We start from the raw sequence: 21,373 nt of genomic DNA, 5'->3' as shown, positions 1-21,373 counted from the left end.
TAGACTAGAGACATTACATCTATTGATCTGAACCTTATGAGAGTTTTTATTTTCTCTTCCAGAAGGAAATGCTTAATTCAGAACAAGTTCTATCACTCCTGGAGAAGGATGTGTTATGTAGAGCTCAAGAAGTTCTTCTCTTTATTGCGAATGAACCTATGGTCCTTTAGGCATTGTGCCCTGCCTCATGGGCATGATAGAGTATTTTGGTGAAAGCTTAGTCCATCATGGCTTGTGGGCATCCAAAGAACATCCCAAAATGGAAGAGACCAATTTCCCTCATGCCTAGAGCTTTTATAATGTCTCCCCCCCCCTCTTCCAGCCTTCCTGTTCCAAAGGAAGAAAGGTTTCCTTCTAGCAGTTTAGTCTTCCTAGTTTTAAGGTATGACATAGATAGTAATCTATCAGCATAACATAGAGCTTGAGTGCTCTGTGATGGGAGCATGAGAATGTCTGTCTCCAACTCCCATTCTTCTGCTAGCTATCATTCTGCAGCAAGGGTTTGTACACAGACAGAGAGCAGTCATAACAACGGAAACGCTGGGGAGGAGTTTTGGGTGGAGGGTATTCCTCTACAGTTGGCCACAATCTGCATGTGCCTGCCTGTTAGATGGGGACTATGTTCCCCTACTGGAGTTGTTGAAGTACCTCCTGGCATTTCCTTCTTGGTGCCTTTGCTGAGAGCTGGGGGAAGGGGAAAGTGCTTCTCACTCTTTCACTCTCTAGCAGTTGGCTGCAGCGTATCAGCTTGCAACAGTGAACTTGGATATAGGCTGGCTGTGCCCCCAAATGTACTGGCTCAAGCATCTGTGCATCTATGGCACCTGTATCATAATGGTTAAGTGGCTGGGTTGCAAATCAGCACTCTGCTAGTTCGACTCCCACATCTCAGCAGGTGGCCTTGAATAAGCAAGTCCTCTCAGCCCCAGCTGTATTGTGGGGATAACAACAACACTGGTGTTGTTCAATGCTCTGAGTGAACTAATCTGTCTAGAAGAGCAGTATGTAAGCATACTGTTGTTGTTGTTGTTGTTGTTGTTGTTGTTGTTGTTAGTTCTGGCTTTCCTCACAGCCTATAACCCCTGACAGGTATCACTGTGGCTTTGGCCCTGTTACCAGCCAAAAGACCACTCCTCTATAACTTCATGCCAATACGCATCCTCTGAATGGGGTAATTATTTTTCTGTCCATGTTTCCGTCAGGAATTCTGAAGGGCCTTCTTGACAATTGCGACATCAGGGCAAGTTTATTCTCATTGCTCATTCTGTCAACTGAGCTTCTGCCACGAACAGCCATCAAGGATGTCCTGACTCCTTACTAAAAGGTTTCAGTGTTCATTGCCTTGGCTGGAGTGACAGGCAAAGGAGAGAGGTTTTTTTGTTTTATTTAAATGGAGATGGATCTGAAGGACAATTGTTCTGGAAAGACTGTTTCTTCTTAGGTAGTAAATGCAGGGCTCATTTGGAGGCGGAACCCGCTGGAACGGCATTCCGGTAGCTCTGAAAAGAGATCACATGGGTTTTGGCCCTGCCCATGTGATTCCTTTTCCTCAACGCTGCCTCCCTGCTGCTCGTCTCTTTAGCAGCAGGAAGTGGAGGCAGCAGCTGGGCTGCTGGGGCTATCTTTGTAAAAAAGGGTAAGCTGCTTTGATTTCACTTGCTTTAGTTTCATTCATGACTCGTGAGTGAGTGAATGAGTGAGTGAGAGAGAGGGAGAGAGAGAGGGAGAGGGAGAGAGAAGCCGGGCTGCTGGTGTAAAGGAGGGCAATCTGCTTTGATTTCACTTGCTTTAGTTTCATTCATGACTCCTGAGTGAGTGAGTGAGTGAGTGAGTGAGTGAGTGAGTGAGTGAGTGAGTGAGTGAGTGAGTGAGTGAGTGAGTGAGTGCCTGAAAGCCGGGCTGCTGGTGTAAAGGAGGGTAACCTGCTTTGATTTCCGTGACTCCTGAGTGATTGCTTGCCTGCAAGCCGGGCTGCTGGTATAAAGGAGGGTAACTTGCTTTGATTTCACTTGCTTTATTTTCATTTGTGACTCCGCTGTGTGTGTGTGTGTGTGTTAGAAAGCTCTGTGCTGGCCTAGCAAGTGCACAAGGTGGCCACTTAGAGAGGATTGTAGAGTTAAGTGACTTACAGTGCAATTTTAAGCAGAGTTACCACAGTCTAAGCCCACTGAAGGGACCTCTCCCTCAGTTTGATCTTTGCCACTGCAAAGACAGGGTTGTTCCTTAGTGTGTACTACACTGTGTAGTGACTTTTTCCCTCTGAAGTTATTTTTGTCTATCTATTTTTGTTATCTATTGATTGTCATCTTCCAAAAGGGCCCTAGGAATACAAATCTGTATTCCTCTGGAGGGAGAAAAAGGGCACTCTGGAGGGTGATAAAGCCTCCTCCAGTGATGTCAGGGGGTGTGGCATATGCTAATGAGTTGTGCTAATGAGTTCCTGCAGTTCTTTTTCTACGAAATGACCCGAGTAAATGAAATGGTGAGTTGGGCAATATGCTCCAGTGAAGACAAGAAGTTAAAAAGATCCTACCTCCTGGCCTGGTGTCAGGAATCACTGTTACATAAGAGAGATTTTTTAAAAAAATCAAAAATTGATATTAATTTATGTATCAACTGGAACGCAAATTAAAGAGAGCATGGTTTTTAAACAAGAAAACAGAGATATGCTGGTCTAAAACTTTGTGAAATAGGTACATGGTGTTTAAACAACCATGCATATCACACATTTTGTATACCTTAAACCTAGAAACTCACTAATCTAGTGTTCAATATTTATGGAATGTGCCTAAAATCAAGACATGACATTAATACAGAGAGCCAGATTCCAGTGGGCTGGCTTGATAGCTGCTGACTTTGTATTCCATTGCAAAAGTATGGAAGCTTTTGGAAAAATGCAAGTCTCTCCAGATCAGTAGCTCTGGTCTTCCAGAAATTGCATATGCATCAAGATAAAATGTTGTCAAGATTTTTTTAACTGTTCCCGAAAGGATAGCAATAGATCCTAATAACTAATTTTAAGCACAATTTCCTCACAATGATCAATGCTTCTGTTAAATCTGTAGTCAGTAGGTAAACTATAGAGCCTAAGGCTGCTCCACTTTATACGTAATTCTAGTTCTATTAATCTAGCTTGGATTTGCTCTTTAGTTTGTTTCTGTCTGAAATGTAGTGATGGCCACGAGGATGGATGGCTTTAAAAGGGGATTAGATGGATTCATGGAAATTAGGTCCATCAGTGGCTACTAGCCTTGGTGACTAAAGGGAACACCAATGTTCAAAGGCAGTAAACCTCAATACCAGTGCTAAATACCTTGGCCTCTATGTCCTGTTGTCCCTCCAGGTGAAGTGACTGGTCACTGTGTGAGACAGGATGCTGAACTAAATGGACCACTGGTTGGATCCTGCCAGGGTGGTTCCTATATTCTTATGAAAATTCAAGAGAATTAAAAAATAGATAATTTGCTAACTCTGGAATATGAAGCCTTCTTGCTCCATAGGTAACTTTAACTTGGGCTTCATCAGACATAGCGAAAAACTGGAGTTAACTGGTTACTTCCATCTTCAGTCTCTGCATGCTAGGAGAATGTTTATGCCTATTAACTGACTACCTAAAGGTATTTTTACAGTGTACTTATCAATTTAATGTATTGCAGAAGCAGATCACAGTTTCACAACATGAAAAGTTTATCAAAAACTTTCTCTACATCAATAGACAAAAATATGCCTACAATAGAAGGATCCTGAGTCATGCTGAACAAATCGTCAGTAAAAGAATAAGGTCCCCATCTTGTTTCATATAAAACATATGATTGATAAGGCGATGTTTCATAGAAAAGGCGACATGTTTCATATTGGGGTTCATAAGGCAATATGTTTCATATAAAACATATGATTGATAAGGCGATGGTAAGACTGATTTTAACCTGTTTGATAAAATTGTGGACAACATTTTAGAATCTATTTTTTAAACTACCTACTATATTCAAGTAAATAACTTTTAGAGATTAGAGCAGATGAATATAGTCTTCTAATGTTTTAGCCATACCAGGCCATGCCAATGACACATTTCTTAAGTAGTTTTTACCATTCTGCATTACAACCAATGGAACACAGAGTTTTATCTTTTAGGTTTGTAATAATATTAGACCAGTCTCCTCTTGAGTAGTTTTTATGAAATACTGCCTATAACATTAGGATTTTAAAGGTTTATGAATATTCAGCAGTTTTACTGAATCGTGGGAGAGGCTTTCTACTAGTTCTATCTGTGCATCTACTATCTTAGAGTTTGTTTATACAATCAAGGGCACTGCCATCTCTTTTCAACAATCTCTGCCTATACTTGCAAAGAATTAGAACATTTTAGACACACCTGCCTAATTACCTTGGATTGTTCGTTTTGAGTCTAGAAGGAGGGATACTAGAGAACAAAGCCCCAGTATAATTTATATGATAATTTACCCTGGGATAAAAAAATAGGGAAAGCAAAGGGCTCCTTATTTTTCCAAGGGTTCTTAACTAACTTCACTATCAGATTCGGCCCCTGAACAAACGATGCTCATGCTGAAGTGAGCCCAAGATTGTAAAAACTAAAACAGCAAGTAATTCCACAAACATTACTAGACCTTATAAAATTTTAAATGAGTCACACTTATCTATGCTGGTTGCTATCAATCATATGAACAAATTAAATAACCAACTGTCTTCTACTTTACAAATGCTTCCCTGTTTAGTTTGTTTAAAGTGATGGCCATGCTACGTCACACACATACATATACATTATTACTTACCTACCACTTTGAAATACACTTTGAAAGTGTTACTGAAAGTACATGAAGAAGCAGAGACAGGCAATGGTAAACTACCTCTGTTAGTCTCTTGTCTTGAAAGCCTCAGCACGGATCATCATAAATTAGCTATGACTTGACAGCACTTTCCACCACCACATGAAGAGGTTCACTTAATGAACATAGTGGGAATAGGACATACATTTTGTATATGCACAATATTTTGATGTTGGTGTCGAATGGTTATATTGGCATAAGACAGTTTTGGTAACACAAATATATTAAATGCCAGTAGTGTAACACCATAATATCAACCATTCTCTACATATTAATTGCACCACTATAATCTATTTCCTTCATGTACCAGAAATCTTTACCTCTAAATCAGTTTTTCCCACCAAAATATTCCCCACATAATGATTTCTGTGCTCAAAGTATTTTAAACAAGAGTAGCCACGAGTGGCATTCTGAAATCACTTCTGTGCAGAAACACTGCAGAAGTTAAATAGTGAGAATAAGAGTAAGAACAAAAATAGCTTAAAGATATAAAGTTCAAAAGTGCACAAAGACACAGGATATGTAAATCATTTTGTTAAATTATGGTTTTAACTATCAGGGAAGCAGTTGCAGTTTTAAGGAAGAAACAGCACATCCAGGAAAGAGCTACAATACAGAGCTACTGACAGATTGCCCTCATTCCAGAAAAAAGGAAACGGCACTCTTAAAATAAATAGTAATTATATAGTTGTTTCCCATTTAGAGAACATGTGCTTGTTCTGAGGCCTGGAAGGGGGATTCAAATAGCTATTACTTTCCATTACCCTTTTCCTCATTAGATTATATCCTGGATTTCTGAAAATGGAACTTCTCTATTCAAATTTTCAGTAGCCAAAAATGTATGGAATTTCTCTTTGCATGCCCATATTCCTGTTTATCACATCTTTCATTTTCACTGTTTTCTATATTTAGGTATGAACCAAGGTACTATTTACAGATACTGTTACAATTAAATTACTTTCTTTAATCTCAATCTATACCCTGGGCTGCATCAAAAAAACAGCACCACACAGGTTTTATATCAATCATCGATGGGCCTAAAACCAAGAACATGTGTATATACATGTACACACAAAATAAAAACTCCTCCACAAATTGTATATGCACAAGTACAGTGAAAGCCAGACTAGCCATTGCAATCAAATATACTAGTCTCTGTTTTTAATTGAAAAGGCAGATTTCAACAGGCTTCAACTGAAATAGAAGAGCAGCAGAAGGAGTGGGGATGCTTTAACCTTTTTATTACAAGATTCTAGCAGGTTTTCCCTGCAACAAGCAACACAAAGGCAGTTTTTGAGTGAATAAATGGCCCAGGGAGAAACGGGCAAACAAGCTCTGCTCTCTGTTCTTTCACTTGGAATCCCAGCCTGCTATGGCTGCTTTTCAGCAAGTTAAAAACAAAAGCTGGAGCATCTCATATCCCATCCAGTCTAGCACTGTCTGATGTGACACACAGTTGACCTGAGGGTCTTATTTGACATGTTTGGCAGCAATAATGGACTGGGACAGATGAGGATCAAACTAAATTTCAGACTAGATGAAACGGAGGTGCTGGGTGATGATGACAGAGCTAACCACGGACTTAAGTGTCTGTCCTGGAATACTTTCAAGTTCTGAAGGATCAGTTCATTTCTGGACACAGTTTAAAGTGTTAGTTTTTACCTTTAGTATCCTAAACAATCTGGAACCAAGATATCTAAAGTACTGCTTCATCCCACACAAACCTTGCTGGCTATTATAAAGTCTTCATCAAAGACTGCTCTGTAATGTCTCTGCCTCAGAGGTGGCTGCTTGAGATAATGCATTTTCTGTGGTGGCATTCCCATTTATATAATCCCCCTTCCTTCATCTATTTGCCTGACCACCTTCTGTATTTTGGGTGCCAGGTAAAGATCGCTCTTTTTTTCAAAACTTACAGTAGTCAGTTTGTGGGGGTGGGAGAGTTGTTTTCCCTATCTACTCTCTTGGCTTGATTATATTGATGTGTGAGAATGCTGGCATTTTATTGAGGGGTGGGGGTTGGCATTTTAATGATTCTAGTGATTATACTGATGTTCATATTTTTATATGGTGTTCATAGCTGTTGTTTCATTGTAAACCACTTTGAGAACTTTTGGTGGCACAAAAAGTCATTAAATAACAGAACAGGAACAGTGTCATCCATAAAAGATCAAAGCATAAGACAGAAAGTAACTTAAGAAAATCACACAAGTCTTACCATCTACCACACAAATTTCTCATAGATAACACACACCAAATGTTTTGATTCTATCTAATCTCAAAAAAGTCTTTTACTATTTGAACATTTGTTAGAATTCCAGCAGTTCTTAAAATCAGTTTTAATTAAAATAAGTACTGTCTTGAAAACCCTAGAAACTGAACAGATCAAAGCTCACTTCATCTGCCAGGTGCAGCTAAACCTATCAGCAAGAACATTGTATATCCAAAGACAACTTAGACAAGTCATAATATGGCACAATTGAAGACAGGCTCTTGGCAATAAATGAAAAGTGTATGTCACTTGTAATCTCACTGGCATGAGAGCTACTTCTCCCAATGTGATCCTTTACTACTGGGGAGTGAGACAGGGACAAGGCCAACTGCACTGATATTTAATTCACATACTCTCCAAGCAGCATGAGACTACACGTGAGTGCATGCAGAAGTCAGCAGTAGTCTTTGTAAAATGAGGGAGCCGTTAAGATAAGACAAACTACGTTGCAAGAAATAAATAACTGAAAATATTGTTGAAGGCTTTCACGGCTGGAGAACGACGGTTGTTGTGGATTTTCCGGGCTGTATAGCCGTGGTCTTGTATAGCCAAGACCACGGCTATACAGCCCGGAAAATCCACAACAACCATAATAACTGAAAAGTTTGGTTTAATGATTATTTAAGAATCAACCAATTTAAATCTGTGATGTATGTACAAAACATGCAGGAATTTCAAGCAGAATGTAATTTACAGGTAACAGACTAACCTTAAGTTAGGATTACCCTGTGGCAAATAAGATATGGACAGTGTTTTACTCCATGATCACAATTCCTGTCAGCATGGTTAACTATATGGCATCCCAGTGTACCCATAAGACAACTATAACACCTCACTCAATTTGCAATTCACGCAAAGTCCTTAAACTAACATGGATAATACAGTTGTTCGCACTTCTGCTGATAAACAAAAACTTATTTGATCAGCTTTCATTTAGAATGGCTTTCTTCAACAGATTACTCAAGTAAAACAGGTTTTTACTTACCATAACTGTTGTTCATCTAGGTCTTCCATGCAGGCACACATGGGACTGCGCACGCGCAGGCCTGCTGATCCGGATATTTCCAAGCTCCAAAATCACCACCAGGGGGCGCTCCCGCCTCCCACCGCGCAAGCGCGGCCATTTCCCGCCGAAAAAACGGCTCCCAAGAGGCGGAGCGTCCCCCACATACTCTCAGTTCCTCTTTCACCGCCGTCTACAAGGAAAAAAATACCAAGAGACTCAGCGGGGAAGGAGGGAGGGCATGTGTGCCTGCACGGAAGACCTAGATGAACAACAGTTATGGTAAGTAAAAACCTGTTTTTCATCTACGGTCTTCCTGTGCAGTCCCACATGGGAAGATTACAAAGCTTAACGCCAGGGAGGTGGCATTACAGAAGAAACACATACACAATTTTCTTTTCTTTTCTTTTTTTAAATTAACCTTACAAGAACATGGATTGCAAAACTGCAGTACCCACTAAAGATTCCTTCCTATCCAGGATATCTAAAGCATAGTGTTTTATAAACGTGTCAGCCAAGGCCCACGTCGCTGCCCTGCATATATCATGGAGAGGTACCCCCCTCAGGAGGGCCGCAGAAGACGCCTGTGCTCTAGTAGAATGAGCACGTACATCTAGAGGGCAAGGTAGGTCCGCTGCAGAATAACAGGTCAAAATTGCCTGAACCACCCAATGAGAAATGGTGTGAGATGATGCCTTCTTACCCTTTTTTGGTCCAGTGAAACACACAAACAAATTAGAGTCATGTCTAAATGGTTTTACCCTGTCTAGATAAAACAGGAGTGCCCTGCAAACATCCAAGGAATGCAATGCCCTTTCAGCCTCCGTAGACTGTTCCGGGAAAAAAACCGGCAAAGTTATATCTTGGGAAAGATTAAACTTTGATACCACCTTCGGTAGAAATTCCACCTTTGTCCTCAAAACAACCTTCTCCTTATGGATCTTTAGATAAGGGGGTTCGGTAGATAAGGCTGCCAATTCCCCCACCCTCCTTGCTGAAGTGATAGCCACCAGAAAGACCACCTTCTGAGACAAAAAGCGAAAAGGACATGTGGCTAACGGTTCAAATGGTTTTCCCATCAACCGAGATAAAACCAGAGGCAAAGACCACTGGGGGACGATAGCTCTTACTGGGGGGAAAAGGTTATTCAGTCCCTTCAGAAACATTTTTGCTACCGGGTGAGAAAAAAACGACCTCTGATCAATGGCGGGGTGAAAAGCCGATATAGCCGCTAAGTAAACCTTTACCGAGCTATTTGCCAAGCCCCTCTGTTTGACCCCCCACAAAAATTCTAAAATTTCCGGCAAAGAAGCCTGAAAAGGATGTGAACCCCTCTGCTGACACCACAAGGAGAATTTCTCCCATTTAAACACATATGACTGTCTGGTGGAAATACGGCTAGCGTTCTCTAAGACATGAGTTACACCAGCAGAAAAGGAGAGTCCTGCTTGATCAGCCAGGCCGTAAGCTTGAGCCTCTCGATATCGTGGTGCAACACTCCCCTCCAAGTCAGTAGGTCCAGCACCACCAGTAATTCGATCAACTGAGTCTGGAGTCTCCAAAGGCTCCAGAAACCACGGCTGGCGCGGCCAAAATGGGGCTATTAGTATGACAGATGCCTTGTCCCTCTGAATCTTGCTGATGACCTTGGTCAGCAGCGGGAACGGGGGGAACGCATACATCAGGTGACCCGACCACCCAAGTTGAAATGCGTCCCCACAAGACCTTAGGCCTACTCCTCCTCTGGAGCAATACTCCTGGGTTTTGCAATTCTCTTCCGAGGCGAAGAGATCTACTTCCGGGACTCCCCATTGAGAGAAAACAGTGAGAAGATATTTGTCCTGCGGGGACCACTCGTGGTTGTCCCTGTCAAGGAGTTCCAGACCCCTGGGGCCCAGCCCAGCTCAGGGAAGGGACACAGGCTGCCTGGAAGGTCCTGTTGCAAATAGCAAACCAAGTAAGCTGCCACCAGCTCCCCAGTCTATCCCTAGGCTAAGGAGTTAGGGAGCAAAGCTCCAGAGCCTATTAGGGAATTTAGCCAAAGCAAAGTCTACCTTGCAAGGATAAACTTACAGGCAGAGTTCACAGCAAAAGAATAGTTGTTTGGTAGGTGGATCTCAAGCACACATAGGGTGAGTTCAACAAAGGTTTTATAGCAGTGAGGCTTCAGAGTCTTAATAACCCACACAAGATAAAAATATAAAGGTTTATTAATTCCAGGTGCAGGGTTATCACACACGAGACAAAAAGTGAGTACAAACAAACAAAAACCTACAGCAGTAAGCTCTACATACCACAGTAAATTCTTAGGAGGCAAAGCAAGTTGGTTTCTCAATTGTAGCAAGCAAAAGTCCCACAAAACAGCAAGGCAAAAGATGGAGCTTCAGTCCTTCTCAACAAATAGAGCCAAAAACAAAGCAAGAGAACATAGGCAGAGGTCTAAGGTAGACACTCAACATAAGCTTCTCCATGTTGGTTAACAGCCGGTTTATATTGGTTCAAGCTGGAACCAAAGTGAGGCAGGCCTAACCACACCCGCTCCCAACCTGACCACATCACCTGACAAGTACGCAAAGGGACGTGTGGAAGGTCTGCAGCTCTTGGCACACGACCCCAAACTACAGGTGTGAAGTTAATTACCAATTAGCTAGTAAGAACAGCTTATCTTGACTCAAGGACAGAGCATACATAACTTACTGCTAGCAAAAGTGAAAAGCCTCTCCAAAAGGGGGGAGGGAATTTCTCCAGCCAAGGAAGCCTCCAACCTAGCTCTCAAAAGGGCTTCCTATACTCTTAAACATTTTTTCTTTACACCTTCCCCCTAGACAAATGAAATTACTGGGTAGAGTCCCAAATTTCATTTAAACAAAAAACAAAAGAAAAAATGTTAGAGGGTGCAATTTACAACAATACCCGTGTCCCTAAGCACATAACAGGACACATATGGGCAAAAAAAACCCCCTGCAAACAATAAAATATGCCTTCAAGAAATTAAAACAGCCTGTAGGAGATTCAAGAACAATATTAGTTACAGTGAGCAAAACAGGGCAGCAACTGGTACATTAAAGACAATTGCAGAAAGGGAAAAAAAAGGTTACAACTTTAAACTGCATTTGGTGGATTGCATTTGATGTAAACAGGCAACCCATTGCAAGTTCCAGTCACATGCTGGCAGGTAAGATGAGGAACAAATGTATTACACTCTTTTCTTTCAGGATGGCTAACAAAAGTAGGTTTCTCTAAGACAGCATAAAGTTGATGTTTCAAAGTAGACTCTGACACAAGGCTGTCTTGGCTTTCTGCATCTTTACAGTCAACCCAGGAAGGGTCAGATCCAGTATTCTTTAAGGCAAACATCTCCAGATGTTTCTTCACAAAGTCGCCATGAGGTAACTTAGATGGTTCAGCATGGCAAGGTGACAAATTAACAGCTGCAACAACACTTCGGCTAGAGCAATTCAAGCCGTTTAGCTCGGACAAATTAGCTGAGTCAGGAGGACAATTTGCTATAGCAACAGTTTGTTTAGAAACTGACTCAGTTGCAGGCACATTGGCAATATCTTTCTCTCTGCACTGGCAAGGACAAAAATTAGCTTTTAAGGCTTTACCTGAGTCAAGTTGGTTTAAAGGAACCTCATACAGTCCACAGACTCTGATAGAATTCATACATATTCTAGGCCCACATTCCATTTGAGCCCAATTAGTTGGTTTTGAGTCCATAGCAGCAACATTTCCAGATAAAGCAAAAGCTAAAACTTGAGCAGGTTGAAGCACAGCTGCTTCTCCTTTCCAGTTCTCTGTCTGGAGGTCGGTGTTTGTTGTCTGTAAAGTTCTTACAACAGGTGGACTTATCTTTTTCTGTTCTTTATCTTTCAACAATTCACACTCAGCAACAGGTCTCGGTTCTTTACTCAGTCTCTCAGCCACAGTGGGGGAGGTCGTCTCTTCAGCTGGGGAAACAATGTCAGTACTGGCCGGCTTAGAATTTTCTCCCTGTCTGTGGAGTCTCATTCTTTGAGCAGTCTCTGCTGCCTGTTCTAAGGTATCAAGGTCTCGGTCCTGCACTAATGCAGCCAGATCTTCTGGTAGTAGTTCAAAAAACTGCTCTTTCAAAATAAGTTCTTTCAGCTGCACAAAAGTTTTAACTCCTTCTGCAGCAAGCCAGCGATCCAAATTCTGGGCGAGTTTGGCAGCAGTTAGATAATAGTTCTCTTGATTGCACTCCACTCTCCTAAACGCCCTTCTGTAGCTTTCAGAGCAGAGGGCAAATCTCTGCAATGCCAAAGTTTTAAATACCTCATAGTTCCCAACGGCTCTAGGTGGCAAACTTCCCAACAGGTCAGCTAGTGCTCCAGTAACTTGGGAACGAAGAATCAACATATAGTAATGAGGTGGAACACGCAAATCTTGACAAGTCTGCTCATACAAAGAAAAGAAAGCAATAACATCTTGGCCATCTCTGTAAACTGGGAATAAGCGCCTGTCAAATTCCCAAGGCAATAAATCCCGAGGTCTAGCATGCTGGAATGAGGAAGCGTCTCTGTCGGTCCGTCTCCTAGGACTCACAGCTCTTTCCTCTTTTTTGACTCCAACAGAATGCTGCTGTCGGCTCTTCAGCTGTACAGTATCATCAGGCAGAGCAAAGTTCACATTCTTAGCAAAACATGTTCTTGGATGAACAGGTGGAACACGTTGGCTATCTGCTCTTGAAGCTTCCAACATCCTCTGTGACAAAAAGTCAACTTTCTTTTCAAGTGCTTTAATGTCCTTCAAAATACAGTCCACTGTTCTGGCAGTTAGTAATGTACTGTCAGCTAGGATTTCACTAGTTGCCTTTACTTTGGAGGTTTCCAGATCTCTATTTTCTCTAAACAAATCTGTCTGCTCGTCTAGCCACTGTTGCTCCTCAAACTGCATAGACTCTTCAGTAGTTGCAACAGGGATAGACTGACAGTTTGCTCTCCAATCATCTGGTTCTCCAACACAGTCAACAGTTTGAAAGGTCTCAACTGAGGAAGTGTCTCTGTTAGTCCAACTCCTAGGACTTTCAGCTTTTTGGTCTTCCTCCTTTTCCACTGACCAGAATTCCACATTACGCCGTCTCCTGGGCTGCCAAGTATCATATTCAAGCTCACTTCCACAAACATCACTCTGGTCATTACCTCTGAGGTTTCTGCAACGCACACTCCCAGCGACATGCCATTCACCTCTTGGGCTGATACGGCTCCACATTCGCTCTTTCTCAGAGTTGCATGGAGATACATCCTCAGGGTCAAAGAATCGTGTTCTTGAACGAACAGCAGGCAAATATCTCTTATCTTTCCTCTGGCGCTCTGATCTCAAGGTTCGGTCTGGCACAGGGAAACGAGGTCTGTACTTTTTCCACAAAACTTGGTCTGGCTCTCCAACAACATCTATAGTGAAAAAGCTTTCATCCTCATTCTTGACACAGGGGTTACGGCTTTTTCCTCCTGCAGCCATTTTTCAAATGCCTAACTGCGCTAGTCAAAAATAACAAACACTCACACGAGTCTCATGAATAACCACTGCACATGCAAAGCAGGCAATTGACTCTGGAGTCTCAAAGGTCCAACTCTGACCCGCAAGTCAGTAATTAGACAAAACCCACACCGCTGCCAACCATGTCAAGGAGTTCCAGACCCCTGGGGCCCAGCCCAGCTCAGGGAAGGGACACAGGCTGCCTGGAAGGTCCTGTTGCAAATAGCAAACCAAGTAAGCTGCCACCAGCTCCCCAGTCTATCCCTAGGCTAAGGAGTTAGGGAGCAAAGCTCCAGAGCCTATTAGGGAATTTAGCCAAAGCAAAGTCTACCTTGCAAGGATAAACTTACAGGCAGAGTTCACAGCAAAAGAATAGTTGTATTGTCGAAGGCTTTCACGGCCGGAGAACGATGGTTGTTGGGGGTTTTCCGGGCTGTATTGCCGTGGTCTTGGCATTGTAGTTCCTGACGTTTCGCCAGCAGCTGTGTTGGAATGTTTCCTCCCCGTAGAGGTGTTCGATGTATTGTCGAAGGCTTTCACGGCCGGAGAACGATGGTTGTTGGGGGTTTTCCGGGCTGTATTGCCGTGGTCTTGGCATTGTAGTTCCTGACGTTTCGCCAGCAGCTGTCACAGCTGCTGGCGAAACGTCAGGAACTACAATGCCAAGACCACGGCAATACAGCCCGGAAAACCCCCAACAACCAAAAGAATAGTTGTTTGGTAGGTGGATCTCAAGCACACATAGGGTGAGTTCAACAAAGGTTTTATAGCAGTGAGGCTTCAGAGTCTTAATAACCCACACAAGATAAAAATATAAAGGTTTATTAATTCCAGGTGCAGGGTTATCACACACGAGACAAAAAGTGAGTACAAACAAACAAAAACCTACAGCAGTAAGCTCTACATACCACAGTAAATTCTTAGGAGGCAAAGCAAGTTGGTTTCTCAATTGTAGCAAGCAAAAGTCCCACAAAACAGCAAGGCAAAAGATGGAGCTTCAGTCCTTCTCAACAAATAGAGCCAAAAACAAAGCAAGAGAACATAGGCAGAGGTCTAAGGTAGACACTCAACATAAGCATCTCCATGTTGGTTAACAGCCGGTTTATATTGGTTCAAGCTGGAACCAAAGTGAGGCAGGCCTAACCACACCCGCTCCCAACCTGACCACATCACCTGACAAGTACGCAAAGGGACGTGTGGAAGGTCTGCAGCTCTTGGCACACGACCCCAAACTACAGGTGTGAAGTTAATTACCAATTAGCTAGTAAGAACAGCTTATCTTGACTCAAGGACAGAGCATACATAACTTACTGCTAGCAAAAGTGAAAAGCCTCTCCAAAAGGGGGGAGGGAATTTCTCCAGCCATGGAAGCCTCCAACCTAGCTCTCAAAAGGGCTTCCTATACTCTTAAACATTTTTTCTTTACAGTCCCTGTCCAATCTGCTCAGATGGTCTGCCATAGAGTTCTCCACCCCCGGTATGTGTACTGCCTGGAGCCACACCGAGTGCTCCATGGCCCAAGTCCAAAGTTTCGTTGCCTCTGCACATAGGGACATGGACGCTGTGCCACCCTGCTTGTTCATGTAAAACATTGCTGTCGTATTGTCCGTCAAGACCTGGACAGACTTGTTCTGTACCGTATCTGAAAAGGAAATTAAAGCGAGCAAGATCGCTCTCAATTCAAGCAGATGAATATGTTCATTGCGTTCTAGATCAGACCATACCCCATGGGCATACAATCCCTCGCAATGTGCACCCCAACCTAAAAGCGAGGCATCCGTTGTGATTGTGACTTGAGGTTGTTTATAAGCAAACTCGACACCCTGCAGAAGGTTGGATTCATTCAACCACCAATTTAGTGAAGTTAGAACCTTTCTGGGGAATGAATATTTCCTGCTCTGGGAGTCCCGTTCAGGAGAATAAACAGAATTAAACCACATCTGCAGGTCTCTCATAAAAAGCCTGGAAAGGGAAACCACAGCCGTTGTGGATGCCATGTATCCTAGCAAACTCTGAAGGAACCGTGCCGGCTGGTAACAGCACCTCTTCAATTTACGTATAAGGGACCTAATCTTGGATGCCCTCTCCTCAGGTAGGAAGCCCGCATTCCTAACACCATCCAATACCACTCCAATAAATTGGAGGGACCTAACTGGGGTCAATTTTGATTTCTTTCGGTTGACAAAGAGACCCAACCGAAGACATAAAGATAAGGTGAGAGAGACTTGTCTGTCGACCTCTTCCGGGGAGTTTCCCACTAGTAGCCAGTCATCTAAATACAGGAAAATGCAACATCCCTGAAGCCTCAAATGGGCCACTACAACTGCCATGCATTTTGTAAATACCCTCAGTGCAGTTGCCAAACCGAAGCGCAAGACCCTGTATTGAAAAACCCTGGTACCACAAGTGAACCGGAGGTACTTTTTATGACCTGAAAACATTGAAATGTGAAAGTAAGTGTCCTTGAGGTCAAGGACAGCGAACCATGAATTCAAAGGTAACAGTGTTAAAACAGTCTGTAGCATCACCATCTTGAATTTTCTAGTTCGGACCAATTTATTTAACCTCCGAAGATCTAGGATAGGCCTCAGACCTCCATCCTTTTTCTCAACCATAAAAAGGGCAGAGTAAAATCCTAACCAGGGAGATGTACTAGGGACTTCTTCAATTGCCCCTTTGAGTAATAATGCAGAAAGCTCAGTTAACACCTCTTGTGTAGCTGTCTGAGAAGTAAACACAGGGAGACTCAAGGAAGGTAAATTCAAAAATTCAACTTTATAACCTGTTTCAACTATAGACAGAACCCAACTGTCTGAACAAATCGAGAGCCATGCATCTTTGTAAGTGCTCAGCCTGGTCCCAAAAATGGGATCAGGGCCCTGTAACTGTCAAAATTGTTTATTCACTTGGGGTAGGTCTTTAGCCTGCTGTTGTTGTGAGCTGGCTCGACCCCTCTGAGTTTGCCGGCGCCGGTAGAAGGAAGGCTGAGGACTTTGATAATTTCTGCGGGCTTGGTATGCATACCCGTAGTACGGCTGGTATCTCTGCTGGCGATTTCATTGAAAAGGCCTATAATACGGACGAGAAGCCTGCTGAGGGGTCTGGTGCAGCACTCCGTAAGAACGAGCGGTCAAACGGTCAGTCCTCTTCTTCGAAAGGAACTCATCCGTTTTCTCAGAAAATAGCAAAGTCTCTTCAAAGGGGAGATCCTCGACTTTGTTCCTAGTCTCAGGAGGAAGCGCCGTTGTCCTCAACCAGGCATATCGACGTAAGACTACCACCGATAGGAGTGACCAGGCAGAGGTGTCTGCCATGCTCCTGCTTGCATTTATTTGGTGACGAGACAATCGTACCGCCTCCTCTTGTATTACTCGAAGGAAGATTCTCTGATCCTCCGGGAGCTTTGGCACGAAAGCAGCCACCTTCTTCCAGAGTAATAACTGGTATGCTGCCATCATCGCTGCATAGTTTGCCACCTTGATTCCAAAGGTAGCCGAAGTGTAGAATTTTCTTCCTAACGTATCAATCTTTCTACCGTCCTTATCGACAGGCGTAGACATAGAACTCTGTCTTGGTCTAGTTTGCATCTCTTCAGTAACTAGAGATGATGGTGGTGGATGCGTTGAGAGGAAAGGATGAGCATCATCTTTAAGACAATAAAGATGCTCTACCTTACGGTTGGTAGCGGGGGTAGAGGCCGGCTTCGAATGAAGGCCCTTCCACAAGTCCACGAACCCATTGATCAAGGGAAAAGCCACTGTTGGGGTGGAGCCTGAAAAGATGTGTTGCAAAATTTTGTCTGTAAACTTGGACTCTGTAGCAGAAATCTCAATGTCCAGCGCCTTGGCCATGCGTTGTAAAAGGTCGTTGTAAGCCCTGAAGTCATCCGTGGGTGAAGCCTCATCTGTAGGGCCAATATCTCTGTCTGGAGAATCAGAGATAGGTGACTCACTATAACGCCGACGAGATCTAGGGAAGTCGACTTCAGAAGGGAGAGGTGTTCTGCGATAGTCCCCATAGGATCTCCACGAGGGCGATCTGGGGCTCTCCCAATAAGGTCGGTCCGATAAAGGGGAGGCTCTCTCACTATAATATGACCCAGCCGGTTCATTACTGAGGTGATCCTCCCGCGAACAGCTTCAACAGGAACGTGGACTATGCCTTCGGGGTCGACCCCTGCAACTGCCCGATGAAACTGATGATCGTGGTTCTCTCGAAGTCGATCTCGGGCTCCCTGCTGGAGTGGGGGGTTTGTCTAAGATGACAACATCATCCACTGGGCTTGATCATTGAACGGAACCTCTGGGCGACCTGCGATCCGTTGAACCTGCACGTCGGTCCTCAGCTGGGATGGCCTGTGCTGGTTCCGAAGGGGGGACGGCAGGGGCCGCAATAAGGCTCTCTAAGACAGCCACGTCCTGTTTAGAAGAATGCTTGCGCTTCTTCTTCTCGATAGGCGGTTCCAGTGTTCTCGACGTCGAGGATGGATCCGAGGGTCTCAGATCCGATGACGGAACAACCGGAGCAGACATCGGAGTTGTCTTCGGAACCAAGGAAGGTCGGTGTCGATCCGATGCCGGTTCTGAGGCTCTATGAGTCTAAGCCGCCGAAGCCGCAGATGAAGCCGAGGGCTGACGGTTCCGACTTGCCTTCGAGTCCGAAGATCTCCGACTAGAAGCTGCCGGTTCCGAAGCGCTCCGGGTCGACATGGTCGGAGGTTCAGAAGGCTTCGGTTCCGAGCGGCTGGGAGAGGGACGGGAACGCGAAGTTCTCGAAGATGTTGAACCTGGGCCAGGTCTCGAAGCCGTTGAACCTGGGCCGGGCCTAGCGGAATCACCCGACGCATTCGGTGGGTGGTTGACTTTCATCGCCCGCTTCCAAAGAGAAGCGTGCAGCCGGCCCGCTCTCTCTGCCCTAGCCTTGGAGGTGAAGGCTCGGCAGTGTTTGCAAGCCTGTGTATTATGGGTTTCCCCCAGGCAGTACAAACAGTTAGCGTGGCCATCAGACCGAGTCATCTTTCTATCGCATGACTCACATCTCTTGAAGAGGGCAGTGTCCGACATCGCGACGAGCTGGAAAGAACCTTTTTGATCGGTGGCGAAAAAGGAACTGAGGGTATGTGGGGGACGCTCCGCCTCTTGGGAGCCGTTTTTTCGGCGGGAAATCACCGCGCTTGCGCGGTGGGAGACGGGAGCACCCCCTGGTGGTGATTTTTGAGCTTGGAAATATCCGGATCGGCAGGCCTGCGCGTGCGCAGTCCCATGTGGGACTGCACAGGAAGACCGTAGATGAACATTGAAAACATCACAATAATAACAAATTTAAAAAGTTCTTCCATGACATTATTAAATATTTAGGATAAACAAGAGGAGGGCCTTTAAGGTCTCACAGGGGAAGGGAAATCCCCTCCCCCAATCACCACCAGCTGTCATCTTCCCCCTACTTACCATTGGTTCCAGCTCCCCCACCTGCTCTATGAGCTCTTCTTGCCTCTGCCTTCCCATTTCTAGCCACTCCCCTTTCTACCACCTCTGGGATTATGCAACTGTGTTTTTTGTTTCTGCTCTGTCAACATTTTGAGGGTTACTCTTCATGTTTTCCTTTTAAAAAAAAATTCTGGAAATCTTGGGGTTCCCTTGGGTTTGCTGAGCATCTGTAGTCATAAATGCAGTCATATAATTCTCAGATCAAGATGATGGCTTAAACATGCACAGTGTGTATAATTAGTATAAAATTGCATAATTTGACTGACTTGAAATTTAGGTTTAACCAAAGATACAATTCAGCATTCATCTGTGGAAAGTCTCCGTTCCTTTTCTGACTAGCCTAATGGTTGCAGTAAATAAAAGTCCCTCCCCACCCTCTCCGGGATGAAGGGAAAGAATGCACTAGCTGAATCAAAGACAGAAAAAAACTGCTTATCATCCTTTCGTTTTAAAGCTATTTGCAAAATTATTCTAATTTTTCTGTTTTCAGTTTAATTGATGTTCAATTTGCTGGCAAAGTTCAAAATAGTATCATTAAGCTATACAGTGAAGCTATATACAAAACTGAACTTTCTAAAATAAATCAAATGCCTACCAGAACCAACAGGAGAAGAACCAACACTAAGACTTTGTAGACTTCCATTCCTGAGCAACGTTGGAGATTTCTGTAGATTAGAACTGGTTACACTTCCAGCAGCAGATGCCACAGACGATGTTGGGGAAGGAGAGCAAACCGATAGATGAGAAATACTCTCCTGACTTTTATTTCCTTTGGGCCTGCCAGGCCCATGTTTACACTGCTTATTTCCTTTCCGTTTCTTTTCCTTTACAGTCTCATCATCTATCCCAGAAGATTGAACACGCTTGTATCCTGTTGATGTAAGGCTTGAATTACCCAACTCTCCAGGTGAGCTGTCAAAAATATTCGATTGGGAGGCAACAGCTGAGGTTGAAGGGAGGCCAATTAAGGAAGTAAAACAATTCACACCCCCTTCCTGACTTCCAGTCTCTCCTTTATGTATATCTTTGGTTGACAATGTCTGCTGGGAATGAGTATAGCTGTCATTACGTAGATCCGAGTCAGTAAAGTAGTCCTGGGGAGACTGAACTGAACTTCCAGAGGATGACTTTATACTGCTTGGAGTTCCCAAAAAGCTGCCTAGGAAGAGAAAAGAAAGGGTTTGCTCAAAATAAAACACTGTAGTTCTTTAGTGCAGTTGCAAAAAGTCAAATGCTACAAAATGCAAATTTTGGTGTCAATAAACAGCATTTTGAACAGTTTATGTTTATATGATCTTACAACAATTTTAACTGACACCAATACCTCATGACAGATTGCTCAGAAAATCTATTTTGCTGTTACTTCTGCGATTCTATTCAGCCTGCCAATGAAAAACATCCAATTACAATCTCAACCACTATTGCCCTGGAGCAGTACAGTTATGAAACAATTTGGCTAGAAACACTCTGGGAAAGTGCGAGCAGGCACTGTGTCCCAAACTTCATCCTCTGGTCTCTTTCAAGATGGCATAATTATTAGGAACAAAGTAATAAGTGGCTTCTAGGTAGTTAGTTCAGACAAGGAGCCAAAGTCATACAGAATGCTTATTTTTCCAAAAACATTTTCAATAAAATATTTCCCACAGTTCTTTTCTAATGGGTGTGCTTATTGAAATCACAGTAAAACTACTTCAAGAATGAAGTATTCTTGGAAGAACTGAAACATTTTCAAATAGAGATCTTTCTACAATACAATTCCAGTTTTCAAATACCTCATATTTTTCAAACAATATGAATATCAACATTTATGAATCAAACCATCCAAATCACAAGAGAAGTTTGGGGTGTATGTGGAGTCAGATACTCAAATTCCATTCACTAATAAGCACTTTTATTTGCGAGGTTAATAGCCACACAGAGGAACATTGGTAAAAGAAAAAGGACCTTCCCCATGATGACAGAATAACTGTTGGTACATAGACAGAGTCAGGTTCCCAAGTCAAATGTTCCACCAGACTTTTCCCTCCCTTTCAAGCTTTTTGTAACAGCTTGACATAAATGCACAAGTGACTTCAAGCAACCTCATCTCACTGGTATTCTACTCTCTCTCCTGAGAAGGTGGTAGAAAGAGAAACCAGGGTGCATCAGTGAGAAAAAAGATACCATTCTTCTGAAATACTGCAATCTCGGCCTACTCCCAGGAATGTAATCAGAGACATTAAAGTTGAGGCTCCAGGGAATCAGAAAACTTAAATTTCCCTGCATTCCA

General features: G+C 43.4%; 1 protein-coding gene across 6 annotated transcripts in view; it reads right to left on the bottom strand.

Annotated features, from left to right (window-relative positions):
- Positions 1–21,373, bottom strand: part of MLLT10 (MLLT10 histone lysine methyltransferase DOT1L cofactor) — a 183,127-nt gene that overhangs the window by 53,708 nt on the left and 108,046 nt on the right. For all 6 annotated transcript variants that reach the window (XM_054991141.1, XM_054991136.1, XM_054991137.1 and 3 more), the window contains one exon: positions 19,700–20,263. In XM_054991141.1, coding sequence (XP_054847116.1) covers positions 19,700–20,263 — 564 coding nt within the window. The remainder of the gene's footprint in view (positions 1–19,699; positions 20,264–21,373) is intronic.

The sequence above is a fragment of the Eublepharis macularius genome, chromosome 11 (genome assembly GCF_028583425.1).
Source record: "Eublepharis macularius isolate TG4126 chromosome 11, MPM_Emac_v1.0, whole genome shotgun sequence".
NCBI lineage: Eukaryota > Metazoa > Chordata > Lepidosauria > Squamata > Eublepharidae > Eublepharis > Eublepharis macularius.
The sequence above is the reverse complement of the archived record's forward strand: the minus strand, read 5'-3'. Positions and strand labels throughout refer to the sequence as shown.